The 21605-nt window shown below is 29.3% G+C and overlaps 1 protein-coding gene across 1 annotated transcript; it reads right to left on the bottom strand.

The window, feature by feature from the left end:
- Positions 1-1484: 1484 nt before the first annotated feature.
- Positions 1485-9323, bottom strand: LOC107454635 (uncharacterized). Its single transcript, XM_016071883.4, has 5 exons — positions 9144-9323; positions 5663-5783; positions 5021-5160; positions 2722-2893; positions 1485-1821 (listed from the first exon to the last, which is right to left on the bottom strand). Exons 1-5 carry the CDS (start codon positions 9181-9183, stop codon positions 1638-1640), a joined length of 657 nt encoding a protein of 218 aa, XP_015927369.1. The 5' UTR covers positions 9184-9323; the 3' UTR covers positions 1485-1637.
- Positions 9324-21605: the final 12282 nt, after the last annotated feature.

Here is a 21605-nt window from a genome sequence, read left to right as displayed (position 1 = left end):
AATTAAGACAGTAAAAGTAAAAAGTAAAGCACATTTTGTTTCATCACACGAATACATCAACTTCAAAGCATCATATAGTACAGATCTATACTTAAAGAAAGGGCTAATTGGCTTTTTTCAGGAGTTTAAAATAACTCATAAATATAGAAACATCAGGAAGCGTTTAACAAAAAGAAAAAAAAACTTTTTTACATTGAAAAACTTATTCTTCTAGAAATGAATAAAAATAATAATAAAATACTTTGTTTTTGCAGTTGTCTGTAACTCATTGTTAAAAAAAATAATATAGTGTATTCAAAATTACTCTTTCTACTAAATTTCTACCAAACTTTATGAATTGCTTGTTTTCCAATGCGAAGGGGATGGTATCACAAATCTAGACTTTAAGCTCTAATAATAAACTCGTTATAAGTTATTGAGAGTAAATATATTATCCGTCTTGGAGATTTAATCACATCTAGTACCGGTAATTAACATAAATCATGCAAACGTCTTTTGGTACGATAAAATTTATTTTTAAAAATCAAAGAGCCAATTCAACATCAAGTTTCCAGATGTTTAAAAAAAGACAGCAGTTTCAAACGGGTGAAAATTTGTTAACATCTTTAACAAATGGCAACATTATATAAGCTTTATTCTACTGTGTGCAAGTGTTTTGGAAAAAAATAATCTATACTCCTTTTCAAGTTTAGAAAAGATCATTGCAGTATAGGATCATTCGCGTAATAGTAATCATAGATAGTAACCATTTGCGATTGCTTAGTGTTTCGTTTTATTTCGTAATAAAATTATAAATTGTTTTTTTTTTCAAGGCAATATAAAAGCTTTCAAAGCTTAAACATGTCAGGCATAAATTTAATTCGTGTTATATTTATGACATATAACATAGAATTATTAAAAAAAAGTTTACAGTTTCGTAGACTTCTGGAAAGAAGTATATTTATTACAATTTTTAGGTATAATTTTTATCAATTCTTATTGCTTGTTAATTGATTATTGTTGATGGTAAAGAAGCAAACAAAAAAAAAAGCTGTGCAACATAGTTTCAAGTGTTAGCGCTGTTGGTATTTGTTTACGCTGGGAGCTTGTCATCCGTTTGGCGTGCATTTAATGCAAACAGGCTCTCTCCCTTGGAATAATGGTTTTTTTTTAAACTTGCAACAGAGTTTAGTGTGTTTTTGCGTATCCAAGTGCTACGAACGAAGCAGTGCCATTACTTTCAAAATAAATAGATTAAGTAAGTACTTTAAATATCTGAAATAAATTTTAAATATTTTAAAGTATTTTTCAATGTTATTCTGAAATATTTCCGAAAATGTAATTCAATTTTCTTAAATATTACCAGTGAATGGTCAAAACGACCATAACGCTTATAATTTTCCCCATCAATTAACTGTTTCAGCTAATTGAAAGTTTTAAAATTCTATGAAAAAATTTCAATTTTTAAAATAGAAATACGGTTATCATAAGTAGGGAATATATAGTACACATAAAAATAGTTTTAATAAAATTCCAAACTATCTCTTGCTACCATAATTTCTTCCATAATTTTGAGAAGTATGTATTTTTAATGCAGTTTAAAAATAAAACAAAAAAACAATAGATAATAATATTTTAGTTGATTCCTTTTGGACCACTCATTTTCGCATATCCAATTCCATAATATCCACAAATTTTTTTACAGTTGTTTCATATTCTTCTTTGCAGTCAACTTTCAGAATTCCACTTTTCTCTACAGCCCACAACATCAGGTTCTGGGCCATTCTTCCACAGTTATTTTTTAGCGATATGCCTAAACACCCAACTTGAAATACACTGCTCCTGTGAAGTATATAAGTTAAATATATTACACTTAGAGATGAAAAGATTAAATTAAACTAAATAATGCGTAAAAACGAATTATGGGAGGTTTGGCCCGCTTTTAATCAAGATTGTATTTTTTTGTGTTATATTTATTACAATAAAATTTCCAAGTTGACAATATTTGTTAGCTTTTGAGTTTTATTGTTCATTAATAATTTAATTTCATTAGTAAAAGCATATTAATTTTCCTTAAGAGCTTTTTAAGCACTTACAAACTGGGTCAAATATCACATGTTCCCTTTATGACTAATAATAATAATAATAAAATGTGGTAAGTTACTCTCGTACCATGGTTTCAAGCATAATACATTTTCTCTATTCACAAACTGATTCAGGCTTTCAATGATTTAACATTTACTAATATGCCCATTCACTATTTGTTTATTTATTGCTTTGCTTAAATGCTTTTTATGCTGATTAAATGCTCTATGCTTAATGCTTTATGCTTAATGCCTTATTCTTAATGGTTTATTCTTAATGCTATATGCTTAATCTTGTATGCTTAATGCTTTATACTTTGGTTAATGCTTTGTGCTTAATGCTTTATGCTTAATGCTTTATGCTTAATGCTTTATGCTTAATGCTTAATGCTTTATGCTTAATGCTTTATGCTTAATGCTTTACGCTTAATGCTTTACGCTTAATGTTGTATGCTTAATCTTGCATGATTAATGCTTTATTCTTAATGCTTAATGTTTAAAGCTTTATGCTTGATGCTTTTTGCCTAATTCTTTATGCTTAATGCTATTTACTTAATGCTTTATGATTAATGCTTTATGCGTTAAGAATAAAGCATTGAGCTTTATTCTTTTAATTATATGACCCGGTTTGTGTCAAAAAAGAAATATTTAAACTTACACGCAATTTCCCAACTGCATCCTTGATTCTCCTTCGTATCCTGCGTGTAAATCTTCTATTTTGCTTCGAAATTCTGGTTTTTGTTCAAGGGCATCAATATGATTCAAGCAGAACCCATTTTTCTTTAAATGATCTATAGTATCTGCAATGCATTTTGCATTATCCGCTAGAACTGAAAGGAAAAATAAATAATCAACTCTAATTAAGGGTAAGTAGAAATACAAGCATAGTATAAAGATGTTTCGTAAGGTATACCTTTATTGTGTACTTTTAAAATTCATGCCGAAGTGAACTAAAAAAAATTAAGGAAATCAGGATTTGTAAATTAATGTTCATGTGAGAAAACATCAAAACAATGTTTTAAAGTTCTGTCTAATCATTTTTTGGATCAAAAACAGTAAATTAGAGAGTAAAATGATCAAATACAAGTTGGTTGGTTTAGTAGAACTGGAATGCATCCGCAATTTGCAGAAAATTGGATTTAAGTACCATTTTCAGATAAACGGGATTTAAGTACCATTTGTTAGTATAACTGGTTTTAGATTACTTTAAAGCCTTATCTTTTATTTCAAACTGAAAATGAGATTGCTTAGTGTATGATAAATCGTTCCTATTTTAATACTGATTTGCGACGGATTTTTCAATCATTTAATATTGATTGCGACTGATTTTTTATTATTTACTTGCAACCCTTGCATTTTCAGTTTGTTTCATTTTTAGCATGAAATCTAAAAATTTACATGAAGAGCAATTAAAACAAAACACACTGTATCTAACTGTATTTAGCTGATTAATTTGTAGAGTAGTTTAAGCTGTAATTAAAACAATATTGTAATTTAAATTGAAGTGGTAATAAATTTTGATAAAACATAATTTTTGTTTTTAATTTGTATTTTTTTTCAATTTAAAGAAATTAACGAACTATTACACTTAAAGCAATTGAAATAAAGTTATCGGATAAAAGTAAGATAAAATTGGATAAATCACAGTTTTTAATCTCGCTAAGTGTAAAACACTTTCATTGATTATCAAAGAAATAATAAACATTATTAATAAATTCATTTTTTCCATAAAAGAAGCGCGTTTATTTTTCTGTTTTACATCTGATTGATTTCTTGTCTGCATTTAACTGTTGTTTCAAATATATTTTAAAGTTAAGAGAAATGTACTCGTTTCATAAATTAAAGTGAAGAAATATCAGCATTTTTCTTTCTTCTGGTATCTTTACACAATCCTAATTCTTCTCCGTTCTTAAATTTCAAATGAAACACATTCTCATTTAAAGGGTTGGGTACGACTTCGAGTGGAAACTTCATGGAACTAGTAAAAACTAGTTCTTAGCGCACTTTTAGAAGTAGCTACTGCATAGTAACAAATACTAACTAGTAGCATGTGACTACTAGTAGTAGCATATATACTATTCGACTAGCATATATACTAGTTGTATATATATTTACTAGTAGCATAAAAGTATACTACTAACTACTAAAGTAGTTAGCATACTTTTAGCGTAATCAACTCTTAAAGTAATAGAATTACGAGGAAATAATAATTTTAATATCTAATCACAGCTTATACAGGCTATTCCGTAATATCAATGGCCTATATATATATTTGCGGATATAATCGTGTGAGCTGACGATGAGATATATTTCTGCAATTTTGTTATCTGAATTTTAAATTTTTTCTTAGAATAACTTCTTTACATTTTTTTATTACTTCTTTAAAAATGTTTTTCCCTTTTATTTTCTTTCTTTTTCTTGCATTTTGTATGCTATCTGTATATAAGGGTGCTAACTAATGTAAACTATGGAAATCTGCTGAATCTGTGTATTTTTTTTCATCTTTTTTTTCAAGGATGCAAAATTAACCATAACCATAGCCTTGCAGACATCGCCATATATGAAGAGAAGGTATCCATTATTATATATATATATATATATATATATATATATATATATATATATATATATATATATATATATATATATATATATATATATATATATATATATATATATATATATATATATATATATATATATATATATATATATATATATATATATATATATATATATATATATATATATATATATATATATATATATATATATATATATATATATATATATATATATATATATATATATATATATTTGAGGATGAAACATCTGTCATCCAATGCTTCGTTGATATCTGTCATAGTATCCATTATTGGTTACCAAAAAAATATATCTTCGACTTTTGCTTTAATTTACTAATAAAATTACTGGTATAAGCTATGTACTATCATTACCATTATATAGAGGGTATTTCTTATTACAAAGATCTATAAATACACCCGAATCATAGACTTCTCGAAAGGATGGAGCTCTGTCACCAAGATCACAGACTCGAAGAACATTTGACCAACAATTGGAGTGATCGACCAACGCTCTGAAATATAAATTATATTTACATGTTATTAACAGCAAATTTATTTAAAGAATATACAAATATAAATGTTTTATATTTTGTTTTAGTAAATAAAGAAGCGAAAATATGACTGCAGTGCCTCACCTTGACATTTATCTGAATTTAGGTACACGCATTTAACAACTTGACTAAATCGCACAAGTACATGCGATAAATTAATTAATGATAAAAAATATAAATTAATGATACTATGTATAGATTATTATAAATAAAAATTCAGACATGCATTTGGAAGGGTTAAATTCGAAGATTCTTCTTACTAAATTATTATTTACATCTCAAATTATTTTAGAAGAATTTTTTTCAAACTAACATAAAGTTTCAGTAGCAAAGAAGATTAACGCGCTTGGTTCAATAATCGAGTCTCAGGTTCAAACTAATTTTTTTAGAAATTACTAATCAAAAGTCTGATATATTCTAGTTTTAATTCATTTTATTTGAAAGACATGACCTAAACTTTTACCTGCAATATTCGATAACCTCTCTCTCAGTTTCAGGAAAATTTTCACTACCTCGGAACTTGCATGTTTGATATGGAAAATCCTTGCACAGGGCATTTTCACTATCATATTGAAACTGAGTCTCTACAGATAAATGTACAAATAAATAAGTAAAATAGTGTATTGGAATAAAACTGATGAAGATAAAGAAGCAAAAGCAAGCTCGTTTGAACACAGTTGAATAGCAATATGAAATGGACAGATCTAAATAATCATTTCCATAAATTGTAAATTTAAATCTAAATCAGAACATAAGTGATCTAATAAGTAAAATAATAGTATCGAGAAGTCCTTACAGTGAATGCAATGAGTGAAATCTGCATTCCATGGGATACAATGACCTCACTTGACGGGGACATGTCGCTCAATTACTTTATGACGAGTATTTACTTTAAAAATAACAATCGTATTCTTCATAAATACTGCACACCTAAATATTTCTCGATTTAATGGTTATAGAAACATGGTTCTTATTTAAGAAATTGTTTATATTCTTATCAATCATTCTCTTCATGGTAGTTTTCGTAATTTTAAAGTAAATTTGAGTTCACTATAAGCATTCCTTATGAAATAAGAGTATACTAGGAGGCTACGCCCCCTGCTCGCTGCCGCTCGCCAACCCCCGGAACTGCTTTTGCAGTTCATTTCGGATTGCTTCGCAATTCGATGCTCGCTTTGCTCGCTCATTGGATACGTTCTTAACGTCTAGCTTTTGTACACTTTTTTGAACACTGAAGTTCCGAAAACTTTTCGCTGTAGAAAATTCTAAACCTGTGCATTTCAATATTAATTTGAAATCGCAAACAGTTCACATATTTTTCTTAATCACACTATTCTAAATTTCAGTTGTTGAGAAAAGTAACTGTTGTAAGTTTTGTTTTAAAGTCTTACCCACCAGAGGGCTAAAACCATGTGTTGTAAAACAATATGAAATAGTACTGAACGCCGGATGTAAAGCATCGGCTTCGATGAAGAGAATTTTGGGAGAATATTTTTGATAATTCGGTGAGAATTCACCCGATTAGACATATGATGCTCACTACGTGCTCTTGCGCGCCGAAGCCTATCAATTAAAACGTATTAGCGTTTTATAGAATATAGATTAGCCATATGATGCTCACTACGTGCTCTTGCGCGCCGAAGCCCATCAATTAAAAATTAAAACTGTTGCCAACGCGAGAAAAGAAATATCATCGGTTTTATTGATACATACGTATTAGCGTTTTATGTAATATAGATTGTTAGGGCATTTGAATATGATATAACGTTAGTTAAATAGCAACTCGTATGAGACCACTTAAATAGTTAACTGCAACCAAGCGTTTATTACATTCCGAGTGTATCATAGCGGAGTTTGACTGGATATTGAGTTATAATAAAAATGCTTGCTTTAAGGACAAATACTGTGACACTCAAAAAATAGGAATTAATTCTAATCGTTTAGTAAAACAATTTGTGTCTCTCTATTCCAGTGAGTGGCTCTTTATATAAGTTTTAGCGATCTTTTAACAAACTTTTGCTTAAAGCAAAACATTTAGATAACATTTAAAAGCGGAATCAAAAAATTTGATGGTTAAACAGATTTTCGATTGCGTATTTTCTGCAGGTAGAATCTTTAAGCAATTAAAATTTCTTAGGTTTAATAGAACATTTATATATAGAACTTTGATTTGATTATTGGATGTTAATAACTGTAAAGATCGACCCATAAAGGATGGTGGAAGTTCGTACAAAAGTGCGTATTAAAGGAATTCGTGAAAAGATACAACGAAATCCACAACGCTCTGCTAATAAAATGGCTGCTGAAAAGAACGTGAGTCGGAGAATCGCCTTTATCTTAAAAGAAAATTTTAAAGTTTGACAAACTGCACAAAAATTAAAAAGGTGACAAAAATGTGAAAAATTGCTGAACCAGAATCCAAATATTTTGACAGAGTACTCTTTTCTGACAAGAAAATATTTTGATTAGAACAAAGATATAATGCTAAAAATAATGTTGTATATTCAGCAACCTTTGATGATACACCTGAAATGGTACGAACTGTGCAACGCTTTAAAAACAAGAATTCTATAATGGTTTAGGCTACAGTGTCAACTAACGGAGAATTATTTCCTCTGAAATTCATCGATAAAGGGTTAAAAAACAATGTTGAATATTACAAAAAGGAAGTATTAGATACACATTTATTGCCACATGCTGACAGATTGTATCTCAAAATCGATTGCATATTTTAGCAAGATTCTGCACTTCAACACCGAGCCACAACAGCACAGGCTTAGCTCCAGGTCTATTTTTCGAAATTTATTAAGCCAGAAGGGTGACCTCCTTCTTCATCGGATCTAAATCCTTTAGACTATTGTGTTTGGGGGATTCTAGTTGCCAATATATAGTCAATGCTAAGCAACACAGAAGTTTGGACACCCTCAGAGCTTCTTGATTACGTAAACGGGACAAATTACCTCTTAAAATGATTCGTAAAACGATTCGTGCCGGCATCGGACAATGACGTAAATGATTATCTTTAGTAAACAACAAGGAAAGTGGTGGATTCGAATTAATTTTTTCAAAAATAAACTTCCATTTATAGTGTTCATCATAGTTGTGTATTTATAATTCTCTATTTAAGATCAGTGCAATAAAATGATTCGATATTTGTAACAGAATTTTGTAGCTACCCTGTATTTTCCAGCAAAATTTTTAGTGTAATATCTGTCATTTGATCGAAAATTATTTCAAACTTTTATTCTACAATCTTCTACTCTTAGCGGATAATTGATAAAATATATACAGGTTGTTATCAAAATAATGAAAACACGTCATTGCAAAATATATGTAAGCACTTTTTCTTAAGTATCAAATATTTAAGAATATTTTACGTGGCATAATAGTTGGCAGCATTTACAAGATCATCATTAAAGCTCTTAGAAATGTTGTCCATCTTACCCATCCATAATTTTTTTCATCGACTAATGAGCGTATAAGTTAAACGTTCCTTTCCTTTTTCATTACTCAATATAGCTGAAGAAAAACATAATGATTTCAAAAGTGCTGATATTAAAACGAGAAAGAAGTTACTAAATTCTTTTCCTTATTTTGGTCAATCCGATTTATTTACAAGTAAAAATTGCATCATTTATAAACGCTACTATGGTCTTTCAAATTGTTAGAACAGTTTTGCCATGAAACATTTGCTGCTGAAAGAAAAACAGTTTACTTCGGGAGTGAGTATAGAATTGTTTCCATTATCTTGTTAACCACATCTAATAGTTTTAACCTTGAAATTGCTACGTCAAAAAATAATTAGAAATGATGCTGGATTAATCATTGGTTTATGTAATGCTATTTATAACAAAATATTTTAAATTTTGCTACGCATTTAGTACAGTTGATAAATAGTGTGCGCTATTTTCATATAATTTTTAATATTTTTAAGCATCTCTTACCTTGAGCGTATGCTGTTGCAAAAAGTAAGATGAAAAACATCTTATGATACGAATCAAGTTTGTTCCTGGGTTTGCACAGAAATAAGTAGAAGAAATAATCTTTAAATCATTGACTAACTTAAATGAACACATACAACGGAAATGTTTTCAGTTTCTTAATTAATGAGTTCCGGCATTATTGCTACTGAAAACTTTATTAGTTTCAAGGAGTCATTTTTATCAAGGCGGAAGCTCTCTCTCTCTCTCTGCCAGACCTTCATCTAAAAAAAAAAAAAAATGGAAGGAAAAAACCTTAATTGTTTTCAAACAGATATGAAACTAGATTACTTGCATAAGTCAATGTAACAGTTTTTATAAAAAATCACTACAGACGAAATTTTGATAAAAAGAACGGTAGTTTAAAAAAAAATATGAATATGTTGTTCATTCGTGAAATGTACAGCATAGAGTTATGCATCAAATAGCATATAGATTGAATGTCCTTGTCAATTTTGGCGATACATGCACATTAGTTGGAGTTTTTCAAGAACAATTCTGCATGGCTCTTGAAAAATAGCTCTAAATTTATCTCTAATAGCTCTAAATTTATTTTTTTAAAGCTTGGGATGCTGTTGACCAGTTGACGCAAACCTAGGATTTGGCTTCAAAAAGAGGTGTGCTATTTAGATGGTCAGTTTTAAGCACCAAATCCAGAAAATATTCCAGGATTGACTAACCATTGTTCATCACAGATACCAAGTAACTCAACTTGAGTAGCGCACCAATTTTAATACACTGGACTTAAAGTTATTCCACTGTCTTTCATTTTCCTGGTACATTCCGTTGCTTAAATTGTATAAAATCTTTTTATCACTATGCATGCAACTAATTCAAAATGCTAACATTGTTTGGCCTTAGCTTCCCTCCAACGATGTTACTATTTACATGAATCCTTAAAAATGCCCCTTTAATTGCGTAATTGAAGTTTAGGTGAAGTCTTAATTAAAAAGAATGAGCCAAAAATGAGAAAAAGATGCTGCTTTCATGTTCTTAAAATATCATTATTCTTGAAAATGGAATTTACATTCTTATTGACTCAAAAATAATATTGAAATCAACAAAAACAAATCATTTTTTCAATTCTCGTATTCAACTGTAATTATAACAAAAAACAAGGCATTCGTGTACCATTAAAGTTGCACTATGGAATATATTATTCCATCTGACAAAATTCTCGAAGTTCAGTTATAAATTCTTCCTTGCAGTTTATTAAAAACCCGACATTCTCCATGGTCCACTTCAATAGGCCGAGGACGTTTTTTCTCTGCATTTATCTGTGCAATGTTTAATGTCCAAGCAAAACATTTGACTGGATGCACTCTATACGCAAAATAACTATGAAACATTAATCTTGTGGAAGGGGAATTTTTTTAAATAAATTTCAGCAGAAATTATGTAAAATCTATGTAAATAAAGTAGAATGTTTGTGCATATACTGTATACAAATCTGCAATTCTTTATCGATCCACATCATGGTTGGTGTACAGTGAGCAAAGAAAAACGGAGAACCCCGAATAACTTTTCATTTAATGTTAATCGTCATTCAATCCCTTTCTTCACGTTGTAGGACTTATTCTTAATAGTTCGAGGCGAAATTCTCGAATATGCTGACTAATTATTACAGATGATATTTTAAAACACGAAGTAAGACACAAAAAGTATTTTCTCTGAAAAATAACATGCATTTTTCTTAACGGTTCCATACTTCTGGCACCCAAAATATAAGTGGTCTTGGAAACCTGGTCCTCATAATTTGGTCATGAGAGCGATCCAAAGTTTGGATCCCTTTTAATGTTAATTTTACTTTTTGCGTATTCAAGTTATTACCTTATATTATCTGGAGATCTTTTTATGCGAATTTAAAAATTAATGCACACAATTATTAAATTCGTTTATCCAAAGATAATTCCAAGCGAAAAATAACTTTTGGTAAATATTTATCATTTTATTTAATAATTGTCGAAAAACTTTTGAATTGTAAGGCATTAAATTTTTACATCATTTTAAATTACGTAGTTTTACCTGGCAAAATACAAAATTTGACCGAAAACGGTTACAGAGAAATCGAATTTTAAATATACGACTTCCTAAAATTTCGAATCTCAGGAACTACTCAAATGATGTCGCTTTAATTTTGTATTTTGCCATGCATTATTACATATTTTCAAATAACGAAACAAAATTTTATAACTAACAATTCAAAATTTTTCGATTATCATATCTTTTGCTGTTGTTCATTTACGTAGCACTAGAGCTGCACAATGGGCTTTTGGCGACTGTCTGGGAAACATCCCTGAAGATGATCCGAAGACATGCCATCACAATTTTAATCCTCTGCAGAGAGGATGGCACCCTCGCTTCGGTAGCCCGACGACCTGTACACGAAGTCGAGCGCTTCCGGTTCACCCTATATTTACATATTACCCTATCTACCTATATTACCCTATATTATCCTATATTTTGAATGATAAGATCCGATTGATCAAAAGTTATTCAGGGTTAGCCTTTTTTTTTTGATTCGCTGTACAAAAGTTAACTCGGCATAAACGATTGTTGACTAGCCAGCATTGGCCCGATTGTCTTCTTAATCTGAATTTCTATGCTTTAATCGAAACTTGTGTTGTCTGCAGAATATTAGGCAGTTCTTTATTAAAGTATATTCCCCATTACCTTATGACCTCCTTGAATGCATCCAATATACACTTCGTATTGTTGAAAAAAACTAAAAAATAGTTTAGGTAAAGTAACAAAGTATACAATGAATAGATAAATTTTGTGCAGCTCTCAATACTGCAGGCCTAAAAATGACTTTTTTTGTTTGGTGTCAGATTTTTAAACTGATATTGACTCTCTACATACAGTGCGGGTACCAAAGTTTGAACCTCATAATGTTATTTTTACTTTTGGCGTATTTCGCAATATCTAAAAAATTTCGGAAGTGAATTGAAAAATTTTTGCGTTTAATTAATGAAATTTGTTTATACAAAGATAATTCTATGCAAAAGAAAATTTTTAAAAATATTTATAGCTTTTTTTTTTATTTATTTTTACTTTATAATTGCCAAAAAACTTAGAATTGTAAGGTATACAAGTTTTCAAACTACTTTAAAGTCTGCAATTACCTGGTAAAATACTAAATATGAGCGAAATCAGTTAAACAGTTCCCGAGAAATCGAATTTTAAATATATGAGTTTTTTAAACTTTGATTTCTCAGGAACCGCTATCACTCATATTTTGTATTTTACCATGTAAGATTACATATCTTAGAATGATGCAAAAAATTTGTACACCTTACAACGCAACATTTGTTTCGACTGCTATTCAATAAAATTATACGAATAATAAAAATAATAAATATATACAAAAGATTTTTACAATTATCTTTGAACAGACGAACTTCATAATTGTGTGCCAAAAGTTTCCAATTCACTTAAAAAAGTTCTCAAGATAATACGAAAGACGCAAAAATGAATGACATTATGGGGGTATAAATTTTGGATTTTACAATTATCTTTGAACAGACGAACTTCATAATTGTGTGCCAAAAGTTTCCAATTCACTTAAAAAAGTTCTCAAGATAATACGAAAGACGCAAAAATGAATGACATTATGGGGGTATAAATTTTGGATTTTACAATTATCTTTGAACAGACGAACTTCATAATTGTGTGCCAAAAGTTTCCAATTCACTTAAAAAAGTTCTCAAGATAATACGAAAGACGCAAAAATGAATGACATTATGGGGGTATAAATTTTGGATTTTACAATTATCTTTGAACAGACGAACTTCATAATTGTGTGCCAAAAGTTTCCAATTCACTTAAAAAAGTTCTCAAGATAATACGAAAGACGCAAAAATGAATGACATTATGGGGGTATAAATTTTGGATTTTACAATTATCTTTGAACAGACGAACTTCATAATTGTGTGCCAAAAGTTTCCAATTCACTTAAAAAAGTTCTCAAGATAATACGAAAGACGCAAAAATGAATGACATTATGGAGGTATAAATTTTGGATTTTACAATTATCTTTGAACAGACGAACTTCATAATTGTGTGCCAAAAGTTTCCAATTCACTTAAAAAAGTTCTCAAGATAATACGAAATACGCAAAAATGAATGACATTATGGAGGTATAAATTTTGGATTTTACAATTATCTTTGAACAGACGAACTTCATAATTGTGTGCCAAAAGTTTCCAATTCACTTAAAAAAGTTCTCAAGATAATACGAAAGACGCAAAAATGAATGACATTATGGGGGTATAAATTTTGGATTTTACAATTATCTTTGAACAGACGAACTTCATAATTGTGTGCCAAAAGTTTCCAATTCACTTAAAAAAGTTCTCAAGATAATACGAAAGACGCAAAAATGAATGACATTATGGGGGTATAAATTTTGGATTTTACAATTATCTTTGAACAGACGAACTTCATAATTGTGTGCCAAAAGTTTCCAATTCACTTAAAAAAGTTCTCAAGATAATACGAAAGACGCAAAAATGAATGACATTATGGGGGTATAAATTTTGGATTTTACAATTATCTTTGAACAGACGAACTTCATAATTGTGTGCCAAAAGTTTCCAATTCACTTAAAAAAGTTCTCAAGATAATACGAAAGACGCAAAAATGAATGACATTATGGGGGTATAAATTTAGGATTTTACAATTATCTTTGAACAGACGAACTTCATAATTGTGTGCCAAAAGTTTCCAATTCACTTAAAAAAGTTCTCAAGATAATACGAAAGACGCAAAAATGAATGACATTATGGGGGTATAAATTTTGGATTTTACAATTATCTTTGAACAGACGAACTTCATAATTGTGTGCCAAAAGTTTCCAATTCACTTAAAAAAGTTCTCAAGATAATACGAAAGACGCAAAAATGAATGACATTATGGGGGTATAAATTTTGGATTTTACAATTATCTTTGAACAGACGAACTTCATAATTGTGTGCCAAAAGTTTCCAATTCACTTAAAAAAGTTCTCAAGATAATACGACAGACGCAAAAATGAATGACATTATGGGGGTATAAATTTAGGATTTTACAATTATCTTTGAACAGACGAACTTCATAATTGTGTGCCAAAAGTTTCCAATTCACTTAAAAAAAGTTCTCAAGATAATACGAAATACGCAAAAATGAATGACATTATGGGGGTATAAATTTTGGATTTTACAATTATCTTTGAACAGACGAACTTCATAATTGTGTGCCAAAAGTTTCCAATTCACTTAAAAAAAGTTCTCAAGATAATACGAAATACGCAAAAATGAATGACATTATGGGGGTATAAATTTTGGATTTTACAATTATCTTTGAACAGACGAACTTCATAATTGTGTGCCAAAAGTTTCCAATTCACTTAAAAAAGTTCTCAAGATAATACGAAATACGCAAAAATGAATGACATTATGGGGGTATAAATTTTGGATTTTACAATTATCTTTGAACAGACGAACTTCATAATTGTGTGCCAAAAGTTTCCAATTCACTTAAAAAAGTTCTCAAGATAATACGAAAGACGCAAAAATGAATGACATTATGGGGGTATAAATTTTGGATTTTACAATTATCTTTGAACAGACGAACTTCATAATTGTGTGCCAAAAGTTTCCAATTCACTTAAAAAAGTTCTCAAGATAATACGAAAGACGCAAAAATGAATGACATTATGGGGGTATAAATTTTGGATTTTACAATTATCTTTGAACAGACGAACTTCATAATTGTGTGCCAAAAGTTTCCAATTCACTTAAAAAAGTTCTCAAGATAATACGAAAGACGCAAAAATGAATGACATTATGGGGGTATAAATTTTGGATTTTACAATTATCTTTGAACAGACGAACTTCATAATTGTGTGCCAAAAGTTTCCAATTCACTTAAAAAAGTTCTCAAGATAATACGAAAGACGCAAAAATGAATGACATTATGGGGGTATAAATTTTGGATTTTACAATTATCTTTGAACAGACGAACTTCATAATTGTGTGCCAAAAGTTTCCAATTCACTTAAAAAAGTTCTCAAGATAATACGAAAGACGCAAAAATGAATGACATTATGGGGGTATAAATTTTGGATTTTACAATTATCTTTGAACAGACGAACTTCATAATTGTGTGCCAAAAGTTTCCAATTCACTTAAAAAAGTTCTCAAGATAATACGAAATACGCAAAAATGAATGACATTATGGAGGTATAAATTTTGGATTTTACAATTATCTTTGAACAGACGAACTTCATAATTGTGTGCCAAAAGTTTCCAATTCACTTAAAAAAGTTCTCAAGATAATACGAAAGACGCAAAAATGAATGACATTATGGGGGTATAAATTTTGGATTTTACAATTATCTTTGAACAGACGAACTTCATAATTGTGTGCCAAAAGTTTCCAATTCACTTAAAAAAGTTCTCAAGATAATACGAAATACGCAAAAATGAATGACATTATGGGGGTATAAATTTTGGATTTTACAATTATCTTTGAACAGACGAACTTCATAATTGTGTGCCAAAAGTTTCCAATTCACTTAAAAAAGTTCTCAAGATAATACGAAATACGCAAAAATGAATGACATTATGGGGGTATAAATTTTGGATTTTACAATTATCTTTGAACAGACGAACTTCATAATTGTGTGCCAAAAGTTTCCAATTCACTTAAAAAAGTTCTCAAGATAATACGAAAGACGCAAAAATGAATGACATTATGGGGGTATAAATTTTGGATTTTACAATTATCTTTGAACAGACGAACTTCATAATTGTGTGCCAAAAGTTTCCAATTCACTTAAAAAAGTTCTCAAGATAATACGAAATACGCAAAAATGAATGACATTATGGAGGTATAAATTTTGGATTTTACAATTATCTTTGAACAGACGAACTTCATAATTGTGTGCCAAAAGTTTCCAATTCACTTAAAAAAGTTCTCAAGATAATACGAAATACGCAAAAATGAATGACATTATGGGGGTATAAATTTTGGATTTTACAATTATCTTTGAACAGACGAACTTCATAATTGTGTGCCAAAAGTTTCCAATTCACTTAAAAAAGTTCTCAAGATAATACGAAATACGCAAAAATGAATGACATTATGGGGGTATAAATTTTGGATTTTACAATTATCTTTGAACAGACGAACTTCATAATTGTGTGCCAAAAGTTTCCAATTCACTTAAAAAAGTTCTCAAGATAATACGAAATACGCAAAAATGAATGACATTATGGGGGTATAAATTTTGGATTTTACAATTATCTTTGAACAGACGAACTTCATAATTGTGTGCCAAAAGTTTCCAATTCACTTAAAAAAGTTCTCAAGATAATACGAAATACGCAAAAATGAATGACATTATGGGGGTATAAATTTTGGATTTTACAATTATCTTTGAACAGACGAACTTCATAATTGTGTGCCAAAAGTTTCCAATTCACTTAAAAAAGTTCTCAAGATAATACGAAAGACGCAAAAATGAATGACATTATGGGGGTATAAATTTTGGATTTTACAATTATCTTTGAACAGACGAACTTCATAATTGTGTGCCAAAAGTTTCCAATTCACTTAAAAAAGTTCTCAAGATAATACGAAATACGCAAAAATGAATGACATTATGGAGGTATAAATTTTGGATTTTACAATTATCTTTGAACAGACGAACTTCATAATTGTGTGCCAAAAGTTTCCAATTCACTTAAAAAAGTTCTCAAGATAATACGAAAGACGCAAAAATGAATGACATTATGGGGGTATAAATTTTGGATTTTACAATTATCTTTGAACAGACGAACTTCATAATTGTGTGCCAAAAGTTTCCAATTCACTTAAAAAAGTTCTCAAGATAATACGAAATACGCAAAAATGAATGACATTATGGAGGTATAAATTTTGGATTTTACAATTATCTTTGAACAGACGAACTTCATAATTGTGTGCCAAAAGTTTCCAATTCACTTAAAAAAGTTCTCAAGATAATACGAAATACGCAAAAATGAATGACATTATGGGGGTATAAATTTTGGATTTTACAATTATCTTTGAACAGACGAACTTCATAATTGTGTGCCAAAAGTTTCCAATTCACTTAAAAAAGTTCTCAAGATAATACGAAATACGCAAAAATGAATGACATTATGGGGGTATAAATTTTGGATTTTACAATTATCTTTGAACAGACGAACTTCATAATTGTGTGCCAAAAGTTTCCAATTCACTTAAAAAAAGTTCTCAAGATAATACGAAATACGCAAAAATGAATGACATTATGGGGGTATAAATTTTGGATTTTACAATTATCTTTGAACAGACGAACTTCATAATTGTGTGCCAAAAGTTTCCAATTCACTTAAAAAAGTTCTCAAGATAATACGAAATACGCAAAAATGAATGACATTATGGGGGTATAAATTTTGGATTTTACAATTATCTTTGAACAGACGAACTTCATAATTGTGTGCCAAAAGTTTCCAATTCACTTAAAAAAGTTCTCAAGATAATACGAAATACGCAAAAATGAATGACATTATGGGGGTATAAATTTTGGATTTTACAATTATCTTTGAACAGACGAACTTCATAATTGTGTGCCAAAAGTTTCCAATTCACTTAAAAAAAGTTCTCAAGATAATACGAAATACGCAAAAATGAATGACATTATGGGGGTATAAATTTTGGATTTTACAATTATCTTTGAACAGACGAACTTCATAATTGTGTGCCAAAAGTTTCCAATTCACTTAAAAAAGTTCTCAAGATAATACGAAATACGCAAAAATGAATGACATTATGGGGGTATAAATTTTGGATTTTACAATTATCTTTGAACAGACGAACTTCATAATTGTGTGCCAAAAGTTTCCAATTCACTTAAAAAAAGTTCTCAAGATAATACGAAATACGCAAAAATGAATGACATTATGGGGGTATAAATTTTGGATTTTACAATTATCTTTGAACAGACGAACTTCATAATTGTGTGCCAAAAGTTTCCAATTCACTTAAAAAAGTTCTCAAGATAATACGAAATACGCAAAAATGAATGACATTATGGGGGTATAAATTTTGGATTTTACAATTATCTTTGAACAGACGAACTTCATAATTGTGTGCCAAAAGTTTCCAATTCACTTAAAAAAGTTCTCAAGATAATACGAAATACGCAAAAATGAATGACATTATGGGGGTATAAATTTTGGATTTTACAATTATCTTTGAACAGACGAACTTCATAATTGTGTGCCAAAAGTTTCCAATTCACTTAAAAAAAGTTCTCAAGATAATACGAAATACGCAAAAATGAATGACATTATGGGGGTATAAATTTTGGATTTTACAATTATCTTTGAACAGACGAACTTCATAATTGTGTGCCAAAAGTTTCCAATTCACTTAAAAAAGTTCTCAAGATAATACGAAATACGCAAAAATGAATGACATTATGGGGGTATAAATTTTGGATTTTACAATTATCTTTGAACAGACGAACTTCATAATTGTGTGCCAAAAGTTTCCAATTCACTTAAAAAAAGTTCTCAAGATAATACGAAATACGCAAAAATGAATGACATTATGGGGGTATAAATTTTGGATTTTACAATTATCTTTGAACAGACGAACTTCATAATTGTGTGCCAAAAGTTTCCAATTCACTTAAAAAAGTTCTCAAGATAATACGAAATACGCAAAAATGAATGACATTATGGGGGTATAAATTTTGGATTTTACAATTATCTTTGAACAGACGAACTTCATAATTGTGTGCCAAAAGTTTCCAATTCACTTAAAAAAAGTTCTCAAGATAATACGAAATACGCAAAAATGAATGACATTATGGGGGTATAAATTTTGGATTTTACAATTATCTTTGAACAGACGAACTTCATAATTGTGTGCCAAAAGTTTCCAATTCACTTAAAAAAGTTCTCAAGATAATACGAAATACGCAAAAATGAATGACATTATGGGGGTATAAATTTTGGATTTTACAATTATCTTTGAACAGACGAACTTCATAATTGTGTGCCAAAAGTTTCCAATTCACTTAAAAAAGTTCTCAAGATAATACGAAATACGCAAAAATGAATGACATTATGGGGGTATAAATTTTGGATTTTACAATTATCTTTGAACAGACGAACTTCATAATTGTGTGCCAAAAGTTTCCAATTCACTTAAAAAAAGTTCTCAAGATAATACGAAATACGCAAAAATGAATGACATTATGGGGGTATAAATTTTGGATTTTACAATTATCTTTGAACAGACGAACTTCATAATTGTGTGCCAAAAGTTTCCAATTCACTTAAAAAAGTTCTCAAGATAATACGAAATACGCAAAAATGAATGACATTATGGGGGTATAAATTTTGGATTTTACAATTATCTTTGAACAGACGAACTTCATAATTGTGTGCCAAAAGTTTCCAATTCACTTAAAAAAGTTCTCAAGATAATACGAAAGACGCAAAAATGAATGACATTATGGGGGTATAAATTTTGGATTTTACAATTATCTTTGAACAGACGAACTTCATAATTGTGTGCCAAAAGTTTCCAATTCACTTAAAAAAGTTCTCAAGATAATACGAAATACGCAAAAATGAATGACATTATGGAGGTATAAATTTTGGATTTTACAATTATCTTTGAACAGACGAACTTCATAATTGTGTGCCAAAAGTTTCCAATTCACTTAAAAAAGTTCTCAAGATAATACGAAATACGCAAAAATGAATGACATTATGGGGGTATAAATTTTGGATTTTACAATTATCTTTGAACAGACGAACTTCATAATTGTGTGCCAAAAGTTTCCAATTCACTTAAAAAAGTTCTCAAGATAATACGAAATACGCAAAAATGAATGACATTATGGGGGTATAAATTTTGGATTTTACAATTATCTTTGAACAGACGAACTTCATAATTGTGTGCCAAAAGTTTCCAATTCACTTAAAAAAGTTCTCAAGATAATACGAAATACGCAAAAATGAATGACATTATGGGGGTATAAATTTTGGATTTTACAATTATCTTTGAACAGACGAACTTCATAATTGTGTGCCAAAAGTTTCCAATTCACTTAAAAAAGTTCTCAAGATAATACGAAATACGCAAAAATGAATGACATTATGGGGGTATAAATTTTGGATTTTACAATTATCTTTGAACAGACGAACTTCATAATTGTGTGCCAAAAGTTTCCAATTCACTTAAAAAAGTTCTCAAGATAATACGAAAGACGCAAAAATGAATGACATTATGGGGGTATAAATTTTGGATTTTACAATTATCTTTGAACAGACGAACTTCATAATTGTGTGCCAAAAGTTTCCAATTCACTTAAAAAAGTTCTCAAGATAATACGAAATACGCAAAAATGAATGACATTATGGAGGTATAAATTTTGGATTTTACAATTATCTTTGAACAGACGAACTTCATAATTGTGTGCCAAAAGTTTCCAATTCACTTAAAAAAGTTCTCAAGATAATACGAAAGACGCAAAAATGAATGACATTATGGGGGTATAAATTTTGGATTTTACAATTATCTTTGAACAGACGAACTTCATAATTGTGTGCCAAAAGTTTCCAATTCACTTAAAAAAGTTCTCAAGATAATACGAAATACGCAAAAATGAATGACATTATGGAGGTATAAATTTTGGATTTTACAATTATCTTTGAACAGACGAACTTCATAATTGTGTGCCAAAAGTTTCCAATTCACTTAAAAAAGTTCTCAAGATAATACGAAATACGCAAAAATGAATGACATTATGGGGGTATAAATTTTGGATTTTACAATTATCTTTGAACAGACGAACTTCATAATTGTGTGCCAAAAGTTTCCAATTCACTTAAAAAAGTTCTCAAGATAATACGAAATACGCAAAAATGAATGACATTATGGGGGTATAAATTTTGGATTTTACAATTATCTTTGAACAGACGAACTTCATAATTGTGTGCCAAAAGTTTCCAATTCACTTAAAAAAGTTCTCAAGATAATACGAAATACGCAAAAATGAATGACATTATGGGGGTATAAATTTTGGATTTTACAATTATCTTTGAACAGACGAACTTCATAATTGTGTGCCAAAAGTTTCCAATTCACTTAAAAAAGTTCTCAAGATAATACGAAATACGCAAAAATGAATGACATTATGGGGGTATAAATTTTGGATTTTACAATTATCTTTGAACAGACGAACTTCATAATTGTGTGCCAAAAGTTTCCAATTCACTTAAAAAAGTTCTCAAGATAATACGAAAGACGCAAAAATGAATGACATTATGGGGGTATAAATTTTGGATTTTACAATTATCTTTGAACAGACGAACTTCATAATTGTGTGCCAAAAGTTTCCAATTCACTTAAAAAAGTTCT

Source organism: Parasteatoda tepidariorum, chromosome 3 (genome assembly GCF_982258835.1).
Source record: "Parasteatoda tepidariorum strain Cologne lab strain chromosome 3, Ptep-v5.0, whole genome shotgun sequence".
Classification (NCBI taxonomy): domain Eukaryota; kingdom Metazoa; phylum Arthropoda; class Arachnida; order Araneae; family Theridiidae; genus Parasteatoda; species Parasteatoda tepidariorum.
Note: the sequence above shows the minus strand (reverse complement) of the source record. Positions and strands in the feature narration are given on the sequence as shown.